The sequence below is a fragment of the Calliopsis andreniformis genome, chromosome 1 (genome assembly GCF_051401765.1).
Source record: "Calliopsis andreniformis isolate RMS-2024a chromosome 1, iyCalAndr_principal, whole genome shotgun sequence".
In the NCBI taxonomy this organism is placed as follows: Eukaryota; Metazoa; Arthropoda; class Insecta; order Hymenoptera; family Andrenidae; genus Calliopsis; species Calliopsis andreniformis.
In genome coordinates, this window is record NC_135062.1 from 10244249 (window position 1) to 10262023 (window position 17775).

At 45.0% G+C, this 17775-nt stretch overlaps 2 protein-coding genes across 2 annotated transcripts in view; both read right to left on the reverse strand.

Moving 5' to 3' along the window:
• Nucleotides 1–3148, reverse strand: part of Sty (sprouty signaling antagonist) — a gene marked incomplete at its 5' end in the record, with an annotated part of 32231 nt that extends 29083 nt beyond the window's left edge. Inside the window, one exon of the mRNA XM_076384101.1 lies at nt 2818–3148. Coding sequence (XP_076240216.1) covers nt 2818–3148 — 331 coding nt within the window. The remainder of the gene's footprint in view (nt 1–2817) is intronic.
• A 5363-nt stretch (nt 3149–8511) lies between these two features.
• Nucleotides 8512–16344, reverse strand: LOC143182836 (uncharacterized). Its single transcript, XM_076384114.1, has 3 exons — nt 16339–16344; nt 15954–16283; nt 8512–8752 (listed from the first exon to the last, which is right to left on the reverse strand). The coding sequence occupies exons 1-3, from the start codon at nt 16342–16344 to the stop codon at nt 8693–8695; spliced, it is 396 nt and encodes a 131-aa protein (XP_076240229.1). The 3' UTR covers nt 8512–8692.
• Between the last annotated feature and the right edge of the window lie 1431 nt (nt 16345–17775).

The window sequence follows — 17775 nt, forward strand, 5'->3', positions numbered from 1 at the left end:
CCACGATAAGCGAATGCTTTCCGCGAAACTATAGGCAAGCCGCCTACGAGGTCACCGTTCCCGTCGAAGGAAAGCGACGAGCGTCGCTCGGAGGAGGATGGAAGGAACGCGGCTTACGTCGAACGAACGTGTGGGCCTCGCGAACGAAAAGACGACGACGGGGCGACTTTCTCGCGAACTTTCTACACCGGTAAATTTCATTCACTAGTTCCTCCCCGCTCCTCCCGACCCTCCCCTTTCGACTCGCCCTCTTTCTCTCTCTTTCTCTCTCTCTCTCTCTCTCTCTGTTTCTCTTTTGCTCTATGAAAGCGTAGTGTGACTCAATACGTGGCGAGTCACGCTCGTCGATGAAGTTGGCACGAAGAGATCGTTCTGACCTCCCGTACACGCTCCGAATCGTCCTGCACGAGGCTCGTGCACGCGTTCGAGCCGAGACTAGATCGAGAACTCGAGCTGCACGAAGCTGACGATGTGTTACCGCCATTTGCGTCTACGCGAGAAGGTTCATTCATGATATCCTATTAAGCCCTTCCTTCTCGCGATTAGACTATTTAACGACTAATAGAAATGTCTATTTATGTTTGGAGCTCTCTGCATGTGGCTAATAATTAATCAATTCTTCGTGAAAACACTCAAATACTTTCAAAACAGTGGTACTTCTTAAAGCACTAACGCATACAGAATTTAAATTAGATTTTGATCCTGTGTGATGTGTAGATATGTGGTTGGGTGAGGAAAGAAAGGGTGATTTCTCGATATAGGCTCACGAGGCAGAAACGAGTTTGTCGTGAAGAGTTTCTGAGAGAGTCAATTTCTGTGTGTATTCTGATTGTTAGGAAGACACATTTTCGCAGACGAATTATGTTTTAGGGACATGAATGGTTTGCGCGATTTTTGCTACGCCGTCTACGTATACAGTATACTATACGCCCTGAAATTGCGAAACCTTTTGTAAATAGGCTTGCCTCGACCGGTCGACAAGGGTATTAGATTCCAGCCGGGACAATGGGAGGAGGAAACAGGAAGCGACGAAGTGGGCATCGATTCATGAGAAATTGGAGGACCGCTGGAGGAGGATATCCTGCATTCGAGGGGCAGAGTGAGAGATATAGTTCAGTTATGTGAGAGAGAATGAGAAAATTGCAAAAATACGGAGTGCTGCACTTTACTAGTAAAATTCGGTCGATACTTTATTGCAATTTGATTGATTTAACGAAGGAAAGTGATCCTACAGAACAAGGTTATGTCATACTATTCTTATAAAAAATTAGCGAAGGAGTTGGAGTGAAATTGCAAAAAATGAATTTAATAGAAGATCGATAGAAACAGTACCTACTCGTTATAATCTCGTAATGAGCTTACATAACCCAATATCAACGTTATAAAAGAAATGCACTGCTAAGTAGTAACATAACCCCTTAAAAAGTGGTTCGAGAAATTCTTTTAAAATAATTGAATTTCTCACTTATTTCCTACATCTTCCTACTAAAACTAAAAGTATTCTCGCTTCGTGCACGTGCAATTTTTAAGCAGCGAAGTCGTAGAAGTTCGCTGGAAATCGCGTCGACCGTAACCGCAGCCTAAAGTCTCGTTCCCATTAATCAAATTACTTAACCTCAGCTCCCTTGAATTTAAGTAACTCGAAACTACTTCACCAATATGAACCTGTTACTTTATCCTTCCAGCTTTCAAGTTTCAAGTCAACTAAATACTAAATTCACACTAGCAAATTACCTCCAAGTTTCCTTTTCAAAATCGAGTGACTTAAAAACTAACCTAACCTAGATCTAAGCAATCTAAAACTATATATCCAATGAAGCAACAAGGAGGAAGTTTTTGTTCCCCTCAGAAAAAGTCGCCACTTGTCGGCAACAAATGTCGCCTTGAAATTGAAGCAAACCACAAATGTTCTTGAGATTATGCTGTTTCTATAAGTTGGAGTTGATGCAAAACATTTTGAAGCTTGAAGCATATAGTAATAAGAGGCAAGAAGATGTTCCTCACTATTGTTTCAGTGGAGACATAGCTTAACTCTTGATTGGTATGGTGTCAGTATTATAACACAATGCAATAGAATCACTGCCATTTCATTATCAATAATAATTAATAATAGATTATTTCAGAAACTTCACAGTTTTTCAGGTCACTATTATCGATGAGTAATTCACTGATATTTTACACAGCAAATACAGTAGGAACTCGATTATTCTAAGTACCACGAGATTACAAAATTTAACCCTGAAGCATTCTTTTGATAATTAGCTTTATTTTCTGCATCAAATTACTATTACTTCAATATCTAAATCTTAACCTATAACCTACTCTACACTCTTACTATTACAATGCGCAACAGAATAACAGTAGTTTAAAATATTCGAGCCTCTATTAATCGAGGTTCCACTGCAGATAATAACCCTTTCAACATCTCACAAATTATCCAGGTATGCGCTACCCAGAAATACCTCGAAAACTATTCGTATTCACAGATACTAATCAAAACCACCATACTTTCCTAAACTCATTAAAACACACATTCCTCCTCAATGTACGTACTCTCCACTATACAAACTTATTTCCTAAAACCAAAGCTCCATCACACGTGCCTAAATTCTACTAAAACCAAACCCAAAATATCTCCCCAATCTATCGTAGACCTATTTCCCTCGAACTCCACGAAACCGATACATCAGCCTCGAGATATACCAAAGAAATGAAAAGTGAGTACACCTCTCTTAACCCTACCATAACCACCATACTCAATGGTCACTTTCCACGCAGGAGGCTAAGAACCAAGGAAAAAAAGAATACACCACTCACCGTTTCGACTAGGGGGCCGTGGGGGCGCAGGATACTGGGGCGGCGTCAAGGGTGGCGGCTGCGGCGACACTCGCGCAGACGATGAGGTCGTTGAGCCTCTGGACGCCGGTGGTAGAAGCGTCGTCGACGTGGTAGTCGTCGTAGCCGCCGTCGCTGTCAGCGGGTACGTGGTGGCGGTGGTGGCTGCGTTTGCGGAGGCGTCGCGGGTGCGGTGGCCGAGTTCGCTCGAGGCGGTGCTGCTCGTGCTGTTGGACGGCCAGGCGGGCCGCCGCGGTGGCACCACCGGGGGCGGCTCGTAGTCCAAGGTATCCACACTTTCGGCACTTCCGTTTCACCTGACCCTTTCACCGCGAGCCGTCTCTCTCCTCTACTCTCCCGAAATCCTCACTTCGCGCACAAACTCATTCAAGCCGGGCTCCTCTTCCCTCGATCTCTCGACTGTTGTCCCCTTCACTGTTTTCCCCCTTCGCACACACTGGCCGCGGTCGGCGGCAACGGCGGGGCGGGCACGAGGCAGAGAGGAACGGGAGACGCTCGAGAAACGGGTCGAAATTCCTTGCTTCCTTCCTCCTTCGCTTCCTGCTCGATTCTCTTCACTTCTTCCTTCACTGGCACCACGTCACAACACGCATAAACACATACCTCTCCCCTTCTTCTCTCTCTCTCTCTCTCTATCTCTTTCTCTCGAGTATTTCGTAGGTGCGAGATCGAGAGGAGTGTATCACCGGCGGACGCGAGGACAGGAATAAACTCGCGAGGCTAATATCCTGAGGTTGGGCCGCCGAGTTTTCCTATTAATCGGTTACAGAAGATATCTCTCTCTCTTTCTCTATCTCTCTCTCGTTTTTCTACACCGAAGAGCACGACTCCGACTCTCCGGGCACCGATGAACGGGAAAAGAAAGACGGGGACCGGCACACACGGTGGCTCGAGACGACAACGACGGACGACGACGGTCGCTCGAGAAAAACACGGCAGGCAACGAGGAGAGACGAGGCGACACGATGCGGCACGAGACGAGACGAGTCGAGCCTCGGGACAGAAGGACAAGATCGGGGGCCCCGAACACACACCGCGGCTTCCTCTCGCGCACTGGCCACACACACGGCAGGGCTGGCTGGCTGACTGAGCTGGTCGCTTGACTGGCTGACTGGGGGGCTCTCTCTCTCTCGCGGCAACGATGCTGCGTTGCTCCGCTCCCTCCGTCTCTCTCTTTCCTTTCTCTCTCTCTGTCCCTCTCCGTTCGCCGCCACGGGGACGCGTTTCTCGCGCGCGAGCGAGACAGAGAGAGAGGGACGAGGGATCGCGCGGGCGCGGGAGCGAGACAGGCCTGTCCTGCCTGGCGAAGGGTGGGGGAGGGCGAAGGGGAGGGAACGGACGGAGGGGAGAGAGATAGAGAAAGAGAGAGGGAGAGAGGCAAGAGGGCGCGCGAGCGCGCCGCGGCCCAGAGAGAGAAAGAGAGCCGAGTGAATCTCGCGTAGGCCGTCTGCCAGTAAACAGGCTCCTTCATTCACTGCTTATTTTATACGGGCGGCCCCCTATATGCTCCACAGAAATAGCCACTTCTCGCTCTGTCCTTGTCGCGCGCGCATGCCACGGCCGGATACGTGCCCTCGCCGCCGTCGCTGTTTCGTCGGGAGATTCTTCCTCCTCTTTCGCCTTCCCTCTTTCTCCGTTTCACCGCCTCCTCGTTCCTGTCTCCCCTTTCTCTCGCGCACTCGCATTCGTGTCACGCGGCTCGCACCTCGGACAAGAGTACTGCCCTCCGTGGAAAAGCGACGAGCAGAGCGGGGCCTCGCTCGGTGATCTGCTTCACGAGCATCCCTTCCCCCGCGCAACGCCGACGAGCGCCCTCTGCGATCGACGAGCTGCCCCTATTTCCTCCCGATACCCTCCCGTGGATCGTCTATTATTCCACCCCTCGCTGCCTCCGCGCGTCGACAGACCGCCCGACAGGTGCGTGACAACCGTCGAGCGTCGCCCCCGCGATCGATCGCCGACTTCGATCCTTCCCTCGACGCTTCCCTCGGCGCTCCTCGGCTCTTCTCGCCGTTTCTCGTCGCTCCCCTCTCGCTCTTTCTCTCTTTCTCGTTCCAATCGGGTCCACGTAGTATCCACCGCCCGCGACACTCGCCACTGGCTCCTTCCTCCTCGCCCCCGTGTTTTCGACCGATCGACCGTGTCGATTCGATCGATTATCGCACCGTCTCCAACGGATCGCAACGGGCCACTCCTACGAGCGGTGCGCCGCGGTTGCCAGCGTTCACTGGTTTTCTCGAATGGCAATCCTCCGCGCTCGATTTCCCCGCGATAGCTTGGCGAACCGTGCGCTGGCGCGCGCGCTCGCTCCGCTCACATCACGCGTCGAGCGTGAGCGCGTATACAGACGCGCTCGCGCGTATACAGACGCGCTCGCGCGTATACAGACGCGCTCGCGCGTATACAGACGCGCTCGCGCGCGCGCGCGAGTGGCAGGGTATATTCGTGGAGCACGGTCTCCTCTCTCGCGTGTTGGGCAGAAAGAGAGTCGGAACGAGTCGGCTGGAGGCAGGAAAAAAGAGACGACGAGACGGTTGACTGAGGGGGGGGAGAGAGAGAGGATGAGGAGGAGGACGAGGGGAGGCAAGCAGTGGCAGTGAAGGAAGACTGCAGAGGAAGGAAAGAAAGGAGGGAGGAAGAGGGTGGGAGCAACGATCGTCGTGCGCGAGAAAGAGAGAGGGTGGGAGAGAAAGAGAGAGATGGAGAAAGAGAGAGAGAGAGGAGAAAAAGTTCAGCTGGCCTCGGCGGCCATGCCGCTGTTGATCGCGCGAGCGCAGCCCAGGCGCGTACTCTCCGATCCGCGGAGCCACCAGTCGACTCGCCTTCTCTCTTCGACCGTTTTCCTCTTCCTCGCTCTCCTGCGTCTTGTTTTTCGCTCCCCTTTCGCCTCCTCGTTAATATATTCCGAACAGGAGCCACCGATAGCACGTACACACGGCCACGGTCCCCTCGATTCTTCCTCGTCGTTTCTAACCTCTCTCCCCGTCGCTCTTTTATTTCTCTCCTTTCACGCTCTCGTCCCTGTGCCGGTCGACGATCGGATCAATCTCCTGGCGTCGTATCCATCGATAGGTCGCTGCCGATCGCACCCACTAGCGTCGACGAGCACACATCACGAGCGTGTCCCTCTGTGTGCGTGTACCGCGGCGCACCAAAACGTGAGACGCGAACGAGCCAAGTTCGACGCCGTCGTCGGACGTCGGGGCCGGAAGGGGGCCCCTTTTCGAATTTCACGCGGCAAGAACGGGCACGTTCGCTCAGGTGAACCGGAAGCAACGCTTATATGCGCACTCGCGACTCCTCTCGGTCGGGCTCGCTCTGTTTTTCCCCCCTTCCGCCGCGCGGCGCTCGTCTACTGCTTCTGTTTTTGTTACTCGATATACCGTTCGTTTTCGCAGGCAAGAACGGTGACGTATCTCTCGGTTTTGAGCCGAGGCCGGCTGCGCTCGACGCTGCTGTGGCGTTCTAGCCCCTCAGCTCGTTACAAACAGCCGAGAGCCAGCGGCCCGTCGTTCCCCGTGGGTGGGGTGCGCGTCGAGCGCATGCGCGCTCGATCCCTCGACGCACACCACCACGGGCTGCATAGCGCGACTCGGGATCGTACACGACCACTGTTGCGCTCTGTGCACGTGTACGACGTGGCGAGCGCGCGCGCGGGAGTACCAGCGAGCGCACACGGCGTCGACGCGACTTCACCGCGCCACGAAAGCACCGTGACGCCTGCGATCGCCTGCCCTCTCGCCCCTCGACCCCCGTCCCGAAGCCTTTGATGCTCTTCGTAGCTTCGTGGCCCCGTCGCGTATACCGTACCCCGCGAGCCAGACGCGATACTTCATTCATGCTCGTATTGTGCGACCAGGGCCGCTCCTGCTGCGCGCGGGCCCCTCGCGCTTTTCAACTTTCGCGCGGGTTGGGTGAAGGCTTCTGCGGGCCAGCGCGAATTTTTCGCGACGACAGTGAATTCGTGGCGAATTCAGAAACAGATGTAGGAATTAGCATGAACAGATAGTAACAACTGATCGTGGCTCTGCAAGAGGCTGATGCTTTTATCTTCCGATATTCCTGTCATTTCATTCGTACCTTAAACATATTTATTTTACTGTTTCATCAGTTTTACGACCACGCTATATTTCTGGACCAACTATGCACGTTTACGGACGCAACACCCACACAAGGGAGGTTTCGCTTTCGAATTCTGCACACGCCTGGGGGCACTCGATTGCATACCAAAAGTTACTTAACTCTTTGAGAACTGAATTCTTTTAACTCCACTAAAAGTAAATATATTGCATTATGTTAAACCCATTTTTAAGAATAACATATATACGTAACAATGGACATCGAACATTTTTAAATACAAAAGAAAAGGAATCACAAAAATTGCAGATTAATTATAATTTCAATAATGATACAGCACCAAGACTACAGACAGTAATGCTAAAAAAAATAAATATTCTATTATTCATAAATTTAAATAAGTTAATATTACGTGCAAAAAACGTGATTCTCGGTAATCGTTTGTTAGAGTATAAACTCTGCTAAAAGATTCGTAGTTAAATAAATATTGTGGTGGTCTAAGTATTAAGGGATGTTTAATAAGTCGTAATAGAGCATTAAAAATTAAAATTAACGCAAGATCTCATTGAAGAATATTATGAATGGGCCTTCTTACATAGACACAAATGGCGGTGAAAGAGTCAGTATTAAATTATATATTTAGCACTTCGACTACCATTACTGCAATCAATATGCCGTTAATTGTACTACAGCACATCTGTTACGAATTGTTATAACGAAGGTCGTAATAAAGCCATTCATTATCATCGACTGTCATTATGAATGGTAATCATCTTCGTCGATTCTTGGAGATACATGAGAAGAAAAAGGAAACAGAGTGAGAAATTATACATATGGTACTTATCCATATTTCTGTGCCTTTAACTTAAAATCATTTTTTAAGAAAAGAACTTTTATTAAAAGTGTAAGTAGTACTCTTTTTTCAATCATACATGCTAATAATAATATGGTACTTCAATGGCCTTTATTCAGAAATATAGATTCAGGATGTCAATTAAAAATTTAACTCGAATTTTCTGAAAATGTGACGTAACTCGTTTCGCCTTACAACCACAGATATGCTGTATACAGTATCTTATCTGCACACTATTGGGACTCATCCAAATAAGTAAATAACCTGAAATAAAAACCTAATTCCACAGCTTATGCGTAAAAGTTCTTTTTCACATACAATTTTAATTTTTAATCCAAAACCACAGACGCATGGAAAGGTACCCCACCTTCGCCTCGCTCAAAGAATTCAGTTGCACAGAGTGTTACTGGCCCGTTTATCTATCTGGTGATTAATACGTTGACGTTTTCGTTCATTGAAAGACGGACGGTTCTCCGCTCCACGCGCTCGAAAATCTTCGTTCAGGTGATCGAACGTCGTAAAACCGATACCCCTCTCTGCGTGTGTACTACGAGGCTCTCCCACATGGGTCGGCGGGGCTCGGTTCTCTTCGTAAACGTACGCCGACTACATCCTCTTTCGTCCTCGTCGTTCCCCCTTTACAACCCGTACGCTCGTCCTTCTCCTCCTCATCTCGTCTCGCTCGGTTCGCGCGTTTTACACGTAAGTCGTACCGTAACTCCGCGCCTCTGTGTGCACACGCGCGGTTATTTATGCGATGGTGTGCCTGTGTGGCTCCATGGAGTACGCGCGCGCGCGCGTACCTCGTCCCTCTCCGCGCCTCGCGCGAAACAGCGCGAGCATAAAGCGTCTCTGTCCTTCTTGGTTACAGGATGGTCTCTCTTCCGTCCTCAATCAGTTCGATTATCAATCGAGCACGCAAGTCCTCGAGTCAGGAATATCGCCAAAGACAATTTGGCGAGACTCCTGTAAATGTAATCATTGTGTGGACGTTGCGTCATGACATTGCTATGGACAAACGTTGCTCTGTGAGATTCTGGATGTTGAATGTAAAGTGTGGTTTGTAGAGGAGTGGCTTGTTGATGGGTTTATGGATAGGATTGCAGTTTTTGGGTGAACTTGTGGAGCAATAGCACAGCGTGGGGTAATTCGAAGTATGATTTGGCGAAGCTTATTTGGTGAGTTAGAGTCTGCTACTGCTAGGATAAGAGAGTTGTGAATTTTAAGGACTTCGATAATTATATAGACCTCGATACTTGCACCCATATTCAGTCCACATATCTCCAATAACCAAAGTTCCACTGTATTCTTCATCAGAGTACTTAGTACCATTTTTCTTCAAGCCAGAGGCGAATTAAAATGCAGAAAATATCCTTCGCGATGAATTATAAGCAGCAATATGTGACGCGGTAAAGAAGGATCAATTTAAAGGACGAAAATGGGAAAGACGACCGATGACGCCATAAGAAGCAACGAAACATGATCTAGAAAGCTAGAAACGAGACCGGTCAAACTCGTCGTCTAATAACGTTGCACCGGTCTCTCTGCAAATCATGCTCTCTACGTACGCGCATAAACGACCAGCTGAGAAGACTCAAGGTTTTCACGGAATGTTCGTTCACTTCATAGCGTCTGCTGCTCGTGGGTTCATCCGATACACCGACTGCAAGCACAAGTGTGAAGCCATTATTCGCGATTAACGGTTGCTGTCTCGAAGGTTCGCGATCTGCTTGCGTTCTTTCCATACAGATTAAAATTGGAGCTAAAAAAAGTGGAGTAAATAGCTGACTGTACTAATAAGAAGATTAAACAGGTGTTAAAATAAATATCTTCTGATCAATTCTTGTCTGATGCGATGGGATCACAGCATTTACACTAACTCGAATTTTTATTTTTGGTATGAGAAATGTTTATAGGCGACTTGCAGAGATTATAGACTGCGAATTTTGATGCAATTTCATGTTTTTGTAAACGCAGTTGAAAGAATGGAAGCTAACAAAAATTTGCTTCGTCTTTTGAGTATTATAATTTGCATTCTATTTTTCGCAGTTCCTATGTTTTTGAATATTATATGCCTTCTGTGACTTTTTACGTATTTCTGTTTTCGTAAATACATACAAATCCCTGACGTATTAATGAGATGTAAATTTGTAAATTTCCTGTGTTTTACATACTTACATACTAGGATATTAAATGCTGCCTGAGTAGGAGGCGTAATTAGTTTAAACAAACCATAGAACGGAGCATAAAGCAAAAATCGTGGTTAATGAGACGTAAAACGCAAGTCCAATTAAGGCGCCGTTGACGTAGCAGCCAGTCTCTGGTTCTCGTTTCCTCCCGCGCTACCTCGCATTGTTATCTACCTAATGGAAACCACGAATTTCTAATATAAATACACAGTAGGCGGGCGTGGCGATGCGAATCGCGTGCACCACTTCCTCTCAGGAGGATATCCGGCATGGAAACGCTACGTCCCACCTCTCTTCTCTCCTTTCCACTCAATTTAACGCTCTCTTCTTTCCTTCTATGATCACTGATCACCTTTCGTAGCGTAGCAATATCACAAGTCCATCCCATTCATTTTGCAAATGGAAATCTCCTAACAGAGTTTTCAAAAAATTTTCTTTTGGAGATGACGCTTTGGAGACCCATAGTGAAATGAGTGTCTCATCTTACTAGAATATACAGGGTGTAATGAATATAACCTTCGATATTTTAAGGGGTGGCAGGAGATCCAAATGCATTACTATTACATTTTGAAGGGAAATTGGACACTACGTTGTAAATTATTTTGTGCTATAATTTGGATCTTCTACCACCACTTAACCTTAAAATATCAAAAGCTGCATTTGTTACACTTTATGTATTCTCTCGTTATTAGTTTGTTGGTATATTCAGTGTATAGAGATTCTCAGTAATGGTTGGCAGACATTTTCAAGCTTTCAAATATTCAAATTTTGAAGTATTCAGGTTTTCAAATTTTCAAACTTTCAAGTACCCAAGTTTTCAAGGTTTTAAGTATTTAAATCTTCAAATTTTCACATAAGTATAGTATAAGTATTCGAATTAATCAATTTTTACAATTTCCAAAGTCCTTTTATTTATCTCAATTTCCCAACTGAAGTTCCTAGAACAAATGTCCCCATCTCTTCTCGACACTGTGAAACGAGCCTATATCGAAGAAACGCTGTGCGTGCCAATCGTCACATCCAGCACATCATCAAGATTGCGAAACAGATTGGGGCCCGAGGACATACGAAGAAAACGGGAAGACGCTCTAAGACTTATACGCGGTTTTCTACGCCATCGGTTTCAGCGGTTGCAGAGGTTAATTGCCTAATTAACGTAAGGCGTTCAGGGAATACGAACCGAGCAGCGGCAATGCAATACTCTCGTGGCGACGATGGCGAAAGTTACCCTCGTTTCCCGCAACTTTGTCCTCCCCCGTTTCCTTTACTCTGCACATTGTTGTTCAGCTCCTGTTCCCTATCTCGTAACACTTTGTCGCTGTCCTGTTCCGTTCCCCTTAGCAATCGTTCCGTTGCGACCGCGTAAATTCGAGCAGCAGAACCTCTGGAGGCAGCCCCATTCCATCACGTGAAGCCGCGGCGAAAACCGTGAGCGTTTCCGCGAACTCGTCGCTAACGAGTCTCCTCGAAAGGGATGAAGAACGTCGTCGCCTTTGAAGACTAAATTCAGAATTGACCCGGGGACCACGCATCTGGATCCAATGGGTGTTGGCCCTTTCTGTTTTTTGGCACGACTCGTCTTGAGGGATAGGAGGTGGGTCGAGGTTCGAATGGGAGGAAAATCTGGGCTTGAAAGAAGGATGTCGTAATGTGATTTGATGGTGGATCGTTTGGGTGAAGAGTGGAGGAAGGAAGACTTCTATGTTTCAATTTTTAACACTTGGTATTTTCTTATATGAAGATAGGGTCTGAGTTTGAGTACAGGTTTCTGAGAATTGGAGATGAGGAGACTGGAAGAAGTGGACGAGAAGACTTTGAGGAATGGATGCGAGAATGAGTTATGAATTGGCTGATTTTTAGGATAGATGGATAATATATGGTGCTTGAAGATTTTTAAGATACTTAGAAAGTATGTTAGGACAATTTTTGTGTCTGAATAGTAGAATATTGGAATATTCGAATATCTGAAGATTTGAGGACTTGGAGATTTGAAAATTTGTAGAATTGAAAATTTAATCATTTGAGGGCTTAAGAGCTTGAGGACCTGAAGAAACTAGTACAAAGATCCCTGAGCAACCCCACCTAGGTACACCACTCGTAACAGCTAGCCATTCACTATTTAACTAATAAAAAGAATCCATATCGAGCCATTATTCCAACAAACCTCACCCAAACAATACTCGAACAGTTTGACCTAAGGCGACAGAGTCAGCCATGATGACAGGGGGGCGAGCTCGTCTTATTCTCACGATATCATTTACACACGGGGGCATCGTCAAGATATAGCCATGACGCAAAACGTCTTGGCCGATCTTAAATAGGCTGTATTAAGCTTGTTGGATGGCTGAGAAACACTGGTTTAGCCTATATTTAAAACGGGCGGCACGCCGCGCGTATCTCAAGCGCGCGTTCATTAATGCGCTTAAGTGTGCTACACCCATTTAACCTTACGCCTGTTTACAGTTCCCTGCCTCCTCCCTCGCCCGTCCAGTCCACTCTCGGGACGATTTGTAACCTACGACATGCTAAGACACATTTCTGCCTTTCTGCCATCGCGACTGACCATGGAGCTGGCCTTGATTGAGCCGCTCGTCGGAAAGAATGCCGCTACTGAAAGCGCCACCGCTCCTCGGGCTCCTTATTACACATTTTCATCGAAAGTTTGCGATTAAATGATCTGCAGTGGCCTTTGGCGGGGATTCTTTGGGTACACGACTGTGGAGCCGCGGAGCAAACATCGATAACGAATTTACATTGGCACGGGAGGATGATAATATTGATACTGTGGGGGCAAACAAGGATCCAAGCCTTGCGACTGTTTGATCGGGAGATGAAGACGTGATTGGGTGGTTTTGTGTAATGTGTGAATGTGAGACTTTGTTTGGCGAGAGAAGAATGTGCGCGGTGGCGGATGGATTATGTTATGTTGGATGGGGAAATCTGTTGCTGGTTGGGAAGAGAGTTAATTGTATGATCAGTTGTATTATTCTTTTGTGTAGGCTTCGTTGGGGGTAATTAAGTTTGACTGTGGAAGTTTGAGAGGTGGCCAGTGGTACCTGAAAGGGACTTGAGATTGTGGGATATTTGATCGCAGTTTGGAGACTGATATGTCTATAATTAATAACATTGAGCATATATATATTATTATATTCTCTATTTTAGTTAATTTTACACAATTTTCTCAGTTCCCAATTTTACCCAATTCCTCTAGTTTCCAATTTTACTCAATTCTCTCAGTCTTAAATTTGATTCAATTGCTTCAGTTCCCACTTTACCAAATCTTCTTATTTCCCATCATGTTACCCAAAGTTACAATTTTAAACTCCTCAATCAATATTTCCCAATCCAAGAACATAAATATCCTCCAAGCGAAAATATCGGTATTCAAAATTATATGTAATAAATGATATGTTCAATCGGAGCTCACGGTGGAAAAAGATCCAAGGAAAACAGATTACATAATACTTTCCTCAAACGACACGCAACAGCACTATTACAGCTATCGACAGGCCAGTAACGCCACTGAATCAATATCGTGGTGGCTGGCAAGGCCAAACAACCACGGGAAAGGCTCGTTCAGATTAGTCAAGTTAGTTGAATTCGAGTCACTTCTATTCAAGCAGCATTATATCAAGTTTTAACATAAGTTAAATTACTTGAATTTAAGTGAAATACTAGATACGTCAGTGACAGTAGAATCTTCTTTAGATAATAATATTTCTTTATGAAAATTTAGAATAATATGGACATCTATAAATTTGACTCCTGATTTTATTAAACTCAGGCCTGTTAAAAGCTGGATACACTAGCGAACAGTTCACAAACTTTTATCAGACTTATTCGATTTTTCCAGAAACACTAGGAATAGTATGCACACAGATACGCTAAAAGACAATTTCTAGAAAATGGAATGTCCTTACTGTTCTTGGTGTTCACAGAAAAACCGAGTAAAGGTGACAAAAAGTTCTCGAATTCTTTGCAAACGCTAGTTGTGCGCTGGTGTAGACCCAGCTTTAGAGTACTTTTATAAATCCTACAAAAGACTTCAATAACTTCAGCGTAATATTTTCTTCGTACATGAAGATAGTTGATCAGATACCTACATATTAAAATCCAACACATAAATACAACATTAAATATTCTACTTCATGCAGGGTTCTACTATAAGATAAATGTCCCAATACCTGCACGCTTAAGATATCAAATATCCCAGTAAGTAAACAACCTAAAACTGTATATCCCAATACTTCACTCATAAGGTCCCAGAAATGGAGGGTACCATTTCATAACACTAATCTTTATTTTTAACCAGGTTACCTAACACATTAGAATCTAAGCCCAAATTTAAATAAAATAAACATTAGTGTTTAGATACTGGAACATGATCAACTAGACATTTACCTTACCTGCATTCAAGTCACTCAAATTCAAGTCGCCAGACTAATCTGAACAAGCCTGAATATTCGATTTCGCGAATCGGGAATCGCTCGATGACGGGTCGCGTTCATAGGTGATCGACGAGGCGACAGCGTTTTTCATGAATAGCGCCGATAGACCGTGGCTGCGAGGTCATCATTCCCATCGCTGAGCACGCACAGCGTGTGTGGTGGCGCGGGCACGCACGCACGCACGCACGCACGCACACGCGGCCACGTGTGTTGCGTATGGACGGCTCGCGCGAGGACAACCTGCAGATGCATGAATGACTCGAAATGACGTGTGTTCATTGAGCGCGGCTTGGCGTGCCGACTTGGTGCTCTCGGTTGCTCCCAGCAAGGACACGACATATTTTCTGGTTCCGAGTAGGAAAAGATTTGAACTGGACTCGATGACAGCCGTTTCGTTCATTCTTTGGGTCTGTTGTCGGGTGGCGAAAACTGATGTACTATGATTTTCTGATTTTGCAGCGAGGCTGTTTTAAAGGTGGGTAGTTTAATAGGTACAGACGTGTCATGAGTTGCCACTTTGATATGGATTAATTCATGAATTTACAGCAGGAAGTGAGTTTCTGAAGTCAACCCATCTTCATGGTAGACCAGTTTGCAGGTATGCAAAGAAAACGACTTTATGTAATATAGGAACATAAAGAATTCTATGCTAGTAGTTAAAGGTTCAATGTTCGAAATAAATGAATCAGAGTAAAGGAACTTCTTGATTAAAATAGTTAGAATAAGGTGCTTGTCTCTATTTCTGTGCCTTCGAATTAGAGCCATTTATAAAAAAAGAATTTTCTAAATCTTAAATGTTACTACTGTTAAACTTAAATAATAAAAATTATTCCTGCATCTATTTCATACTTCCTCTAGAGCTCTTTTTCTCATAAATGACTTTAAAGACACAAAAATAGGGACAAGTGTACAAGTACCCCAGATAAATATAATAAGATGCAAATCTATAATATAGAATTACCTAAAAAACACATAATATATGACTCATAATTTTCCTCACAATCACAAATACCTAAAGCAAAAAGCTTATACCGAGTGAACACACTTGTTCACAGCGACAGCTCGTTTCTACCCTGTAACTAACTAACATAATCATATAACGAGAAGTATCGATGACGCTGCGATACTGGTATCAATAAGCGAAACGAGAGATCAGGGAAGAGCGTTTGAAGGAGAGAGCAAGAGAAGGCATCAAAGGAAACGAGCGCGTAGTAAATGAGCATAAACTCAAAGCTGCGTTGGATAAACCGATTAATCGCCTTACATAAGTCCCAGTTCGAGTGCTGAAGAGAACACGTACGTGTTCCTTCGACACAGTCGATGTCGGAGGATCGCCGCGCAGGCTGCAGCGGAAGGAGAAAAGGAACACGAACGCGACCGCTGCGGATGCGTTTCCTGTTTCCTCTGCGGCTGTGTGAGCTCGCGCGAGCATACCACACACGATAGCCTCGTTTCGTGCTCCTCCTTCGCTAATTATGTTTCAAATTTACCGATCTACTGGCGAGGAGGAAACGGAACAGTTATACCTACCATTAAAAAGTTAATGAGACATGGTATCTCTCTCCTCGCTGGAATCTTAAGCATTCCGGATTCGGCGGTCTTACTTCGCTTGCCTTCCGGTATTCTGTCGCTGGAGCCTGCGCTGTTAGACCTCGTTAAAACCTTCCCTATCTTCCTTGGGAATTCTGGAACCTTCGGGCTAAGAAATCTCTGTGAAAAGAAAATGGCACGGCTCTGTGAGAGGATGGACTTTATGAGAGAAGGGAATATCGAGATGTTGAGCACCCTTGAGGTTTTTCTAGGAATCTGTTTTTTTACAAAAAAAAGGGAAAACAGAGAGGCAGCAAAATTCTCGGGAAACTGAAGAGCTCATAAGAAGAACAACTATTGTTAAATCTTAACATTTCTTTAACACGTTCATTGCCAAGTGAAATTCACTAACCATTCTATCACTTTGGCAGCGCTTATCAACTTGAAAAGAAATTATTTTTCATTCATTTTTGTATACATTCTACAGTGTTCTTCTTTTTTTTAATTTTGTACTTTAATGTTACTCACACTGTTTTAAAAATTATCATCTTTACATGGACTATGTGTCAGTCAATGCGTAAATAAAAATATGTACATTTTAATGGTCAGAAATGAGGTTCAAAATATATTGGAACCATGTGTGCTATGCTGAATATTTTGTTAAAAGGAACATAAAACAGTTGAACAAGAATGAAAAATGACAGTATTTTTTTGTCCTACCTTCGAAAAAGACAAAAGTTGACATGGGTTCTTTCTTATTATGTGTAGACTGGATTTTTATGTAATTTCATACTCCCATAAATACAGTTAAAAAAATGGAACCTGAATATAAATTTACTTCATCTTTTAAATACTACAACAATATACAGTAATATAGTAACTCTACAAATTCCAAATTTTTATAAATGCGTAAGAATTCACATATGAGCTCTTCAATTGTTTACATAAGAAACTGCTCTTTGCAAATGCAAGGAAAGCTGCTGAGTACTCAATTTTCCTCAAAAAAGTCAGCCATTAAAAATACTTCTTCCCCTGCATTACTGGCAATAATTAAAATAAAAGAACATCGAAGTTTGTATAGCAGCATCTGCTTCAATATTCGGACGACAATTCGCATCTCGACAATGGCTCGAGGCCTTCAAAGTGCTCGAAGCAGTGCAGAGATCTAAACATATCGCAATTACGCATACTGTAAAATGTTTGACTAATCCCGAAGCGTCGAGGAGCGAGTGAAGAGTTCAGGAGCGTCGTGGACGGGTAAGAAGCGCGATGGAATGCCGATCGGATGGTCGATCGTGCCTGTTATTTCATCTGGAGAACCTCGTGACACCGTGCGCTCCGAGTGGCGAAAACAAAAACAGGAAGAAGGTTACGCTGATACACTCGAGTGCAAGTGTCTGGTCAGTCGATTTTTTCTTTTCTTGTGAAACTTGTGTAGTCTTTATTTTCATCGCGATAATATTCGCTCCATTATCTCTTATACAAAGTGAGTACATATACAAAACACTTGAGGCTCTCCATACATATATATATATATATATGCTATATATGTTATATATATATATAATCAGGAATATATATATATGTATATTCGTTTTCTCCCTCTATTCGTATGTTATAGAATTCTACAGATTTCGTGTATGCGTTTGACTCTCCTCTCTCGCTCTTCCTTTCTCCCTACCATACTCTCTTTCTCTCTTTACTTATCTCTATCTCTCTTTCTCTCACTCCCATACACACATTCATCCACTCGCTATCTCTCTTCTATTCCCTTATCTACACCTACACCCCTTTCTGTCTCTCTTTCTCGCCTCCTCCTCCT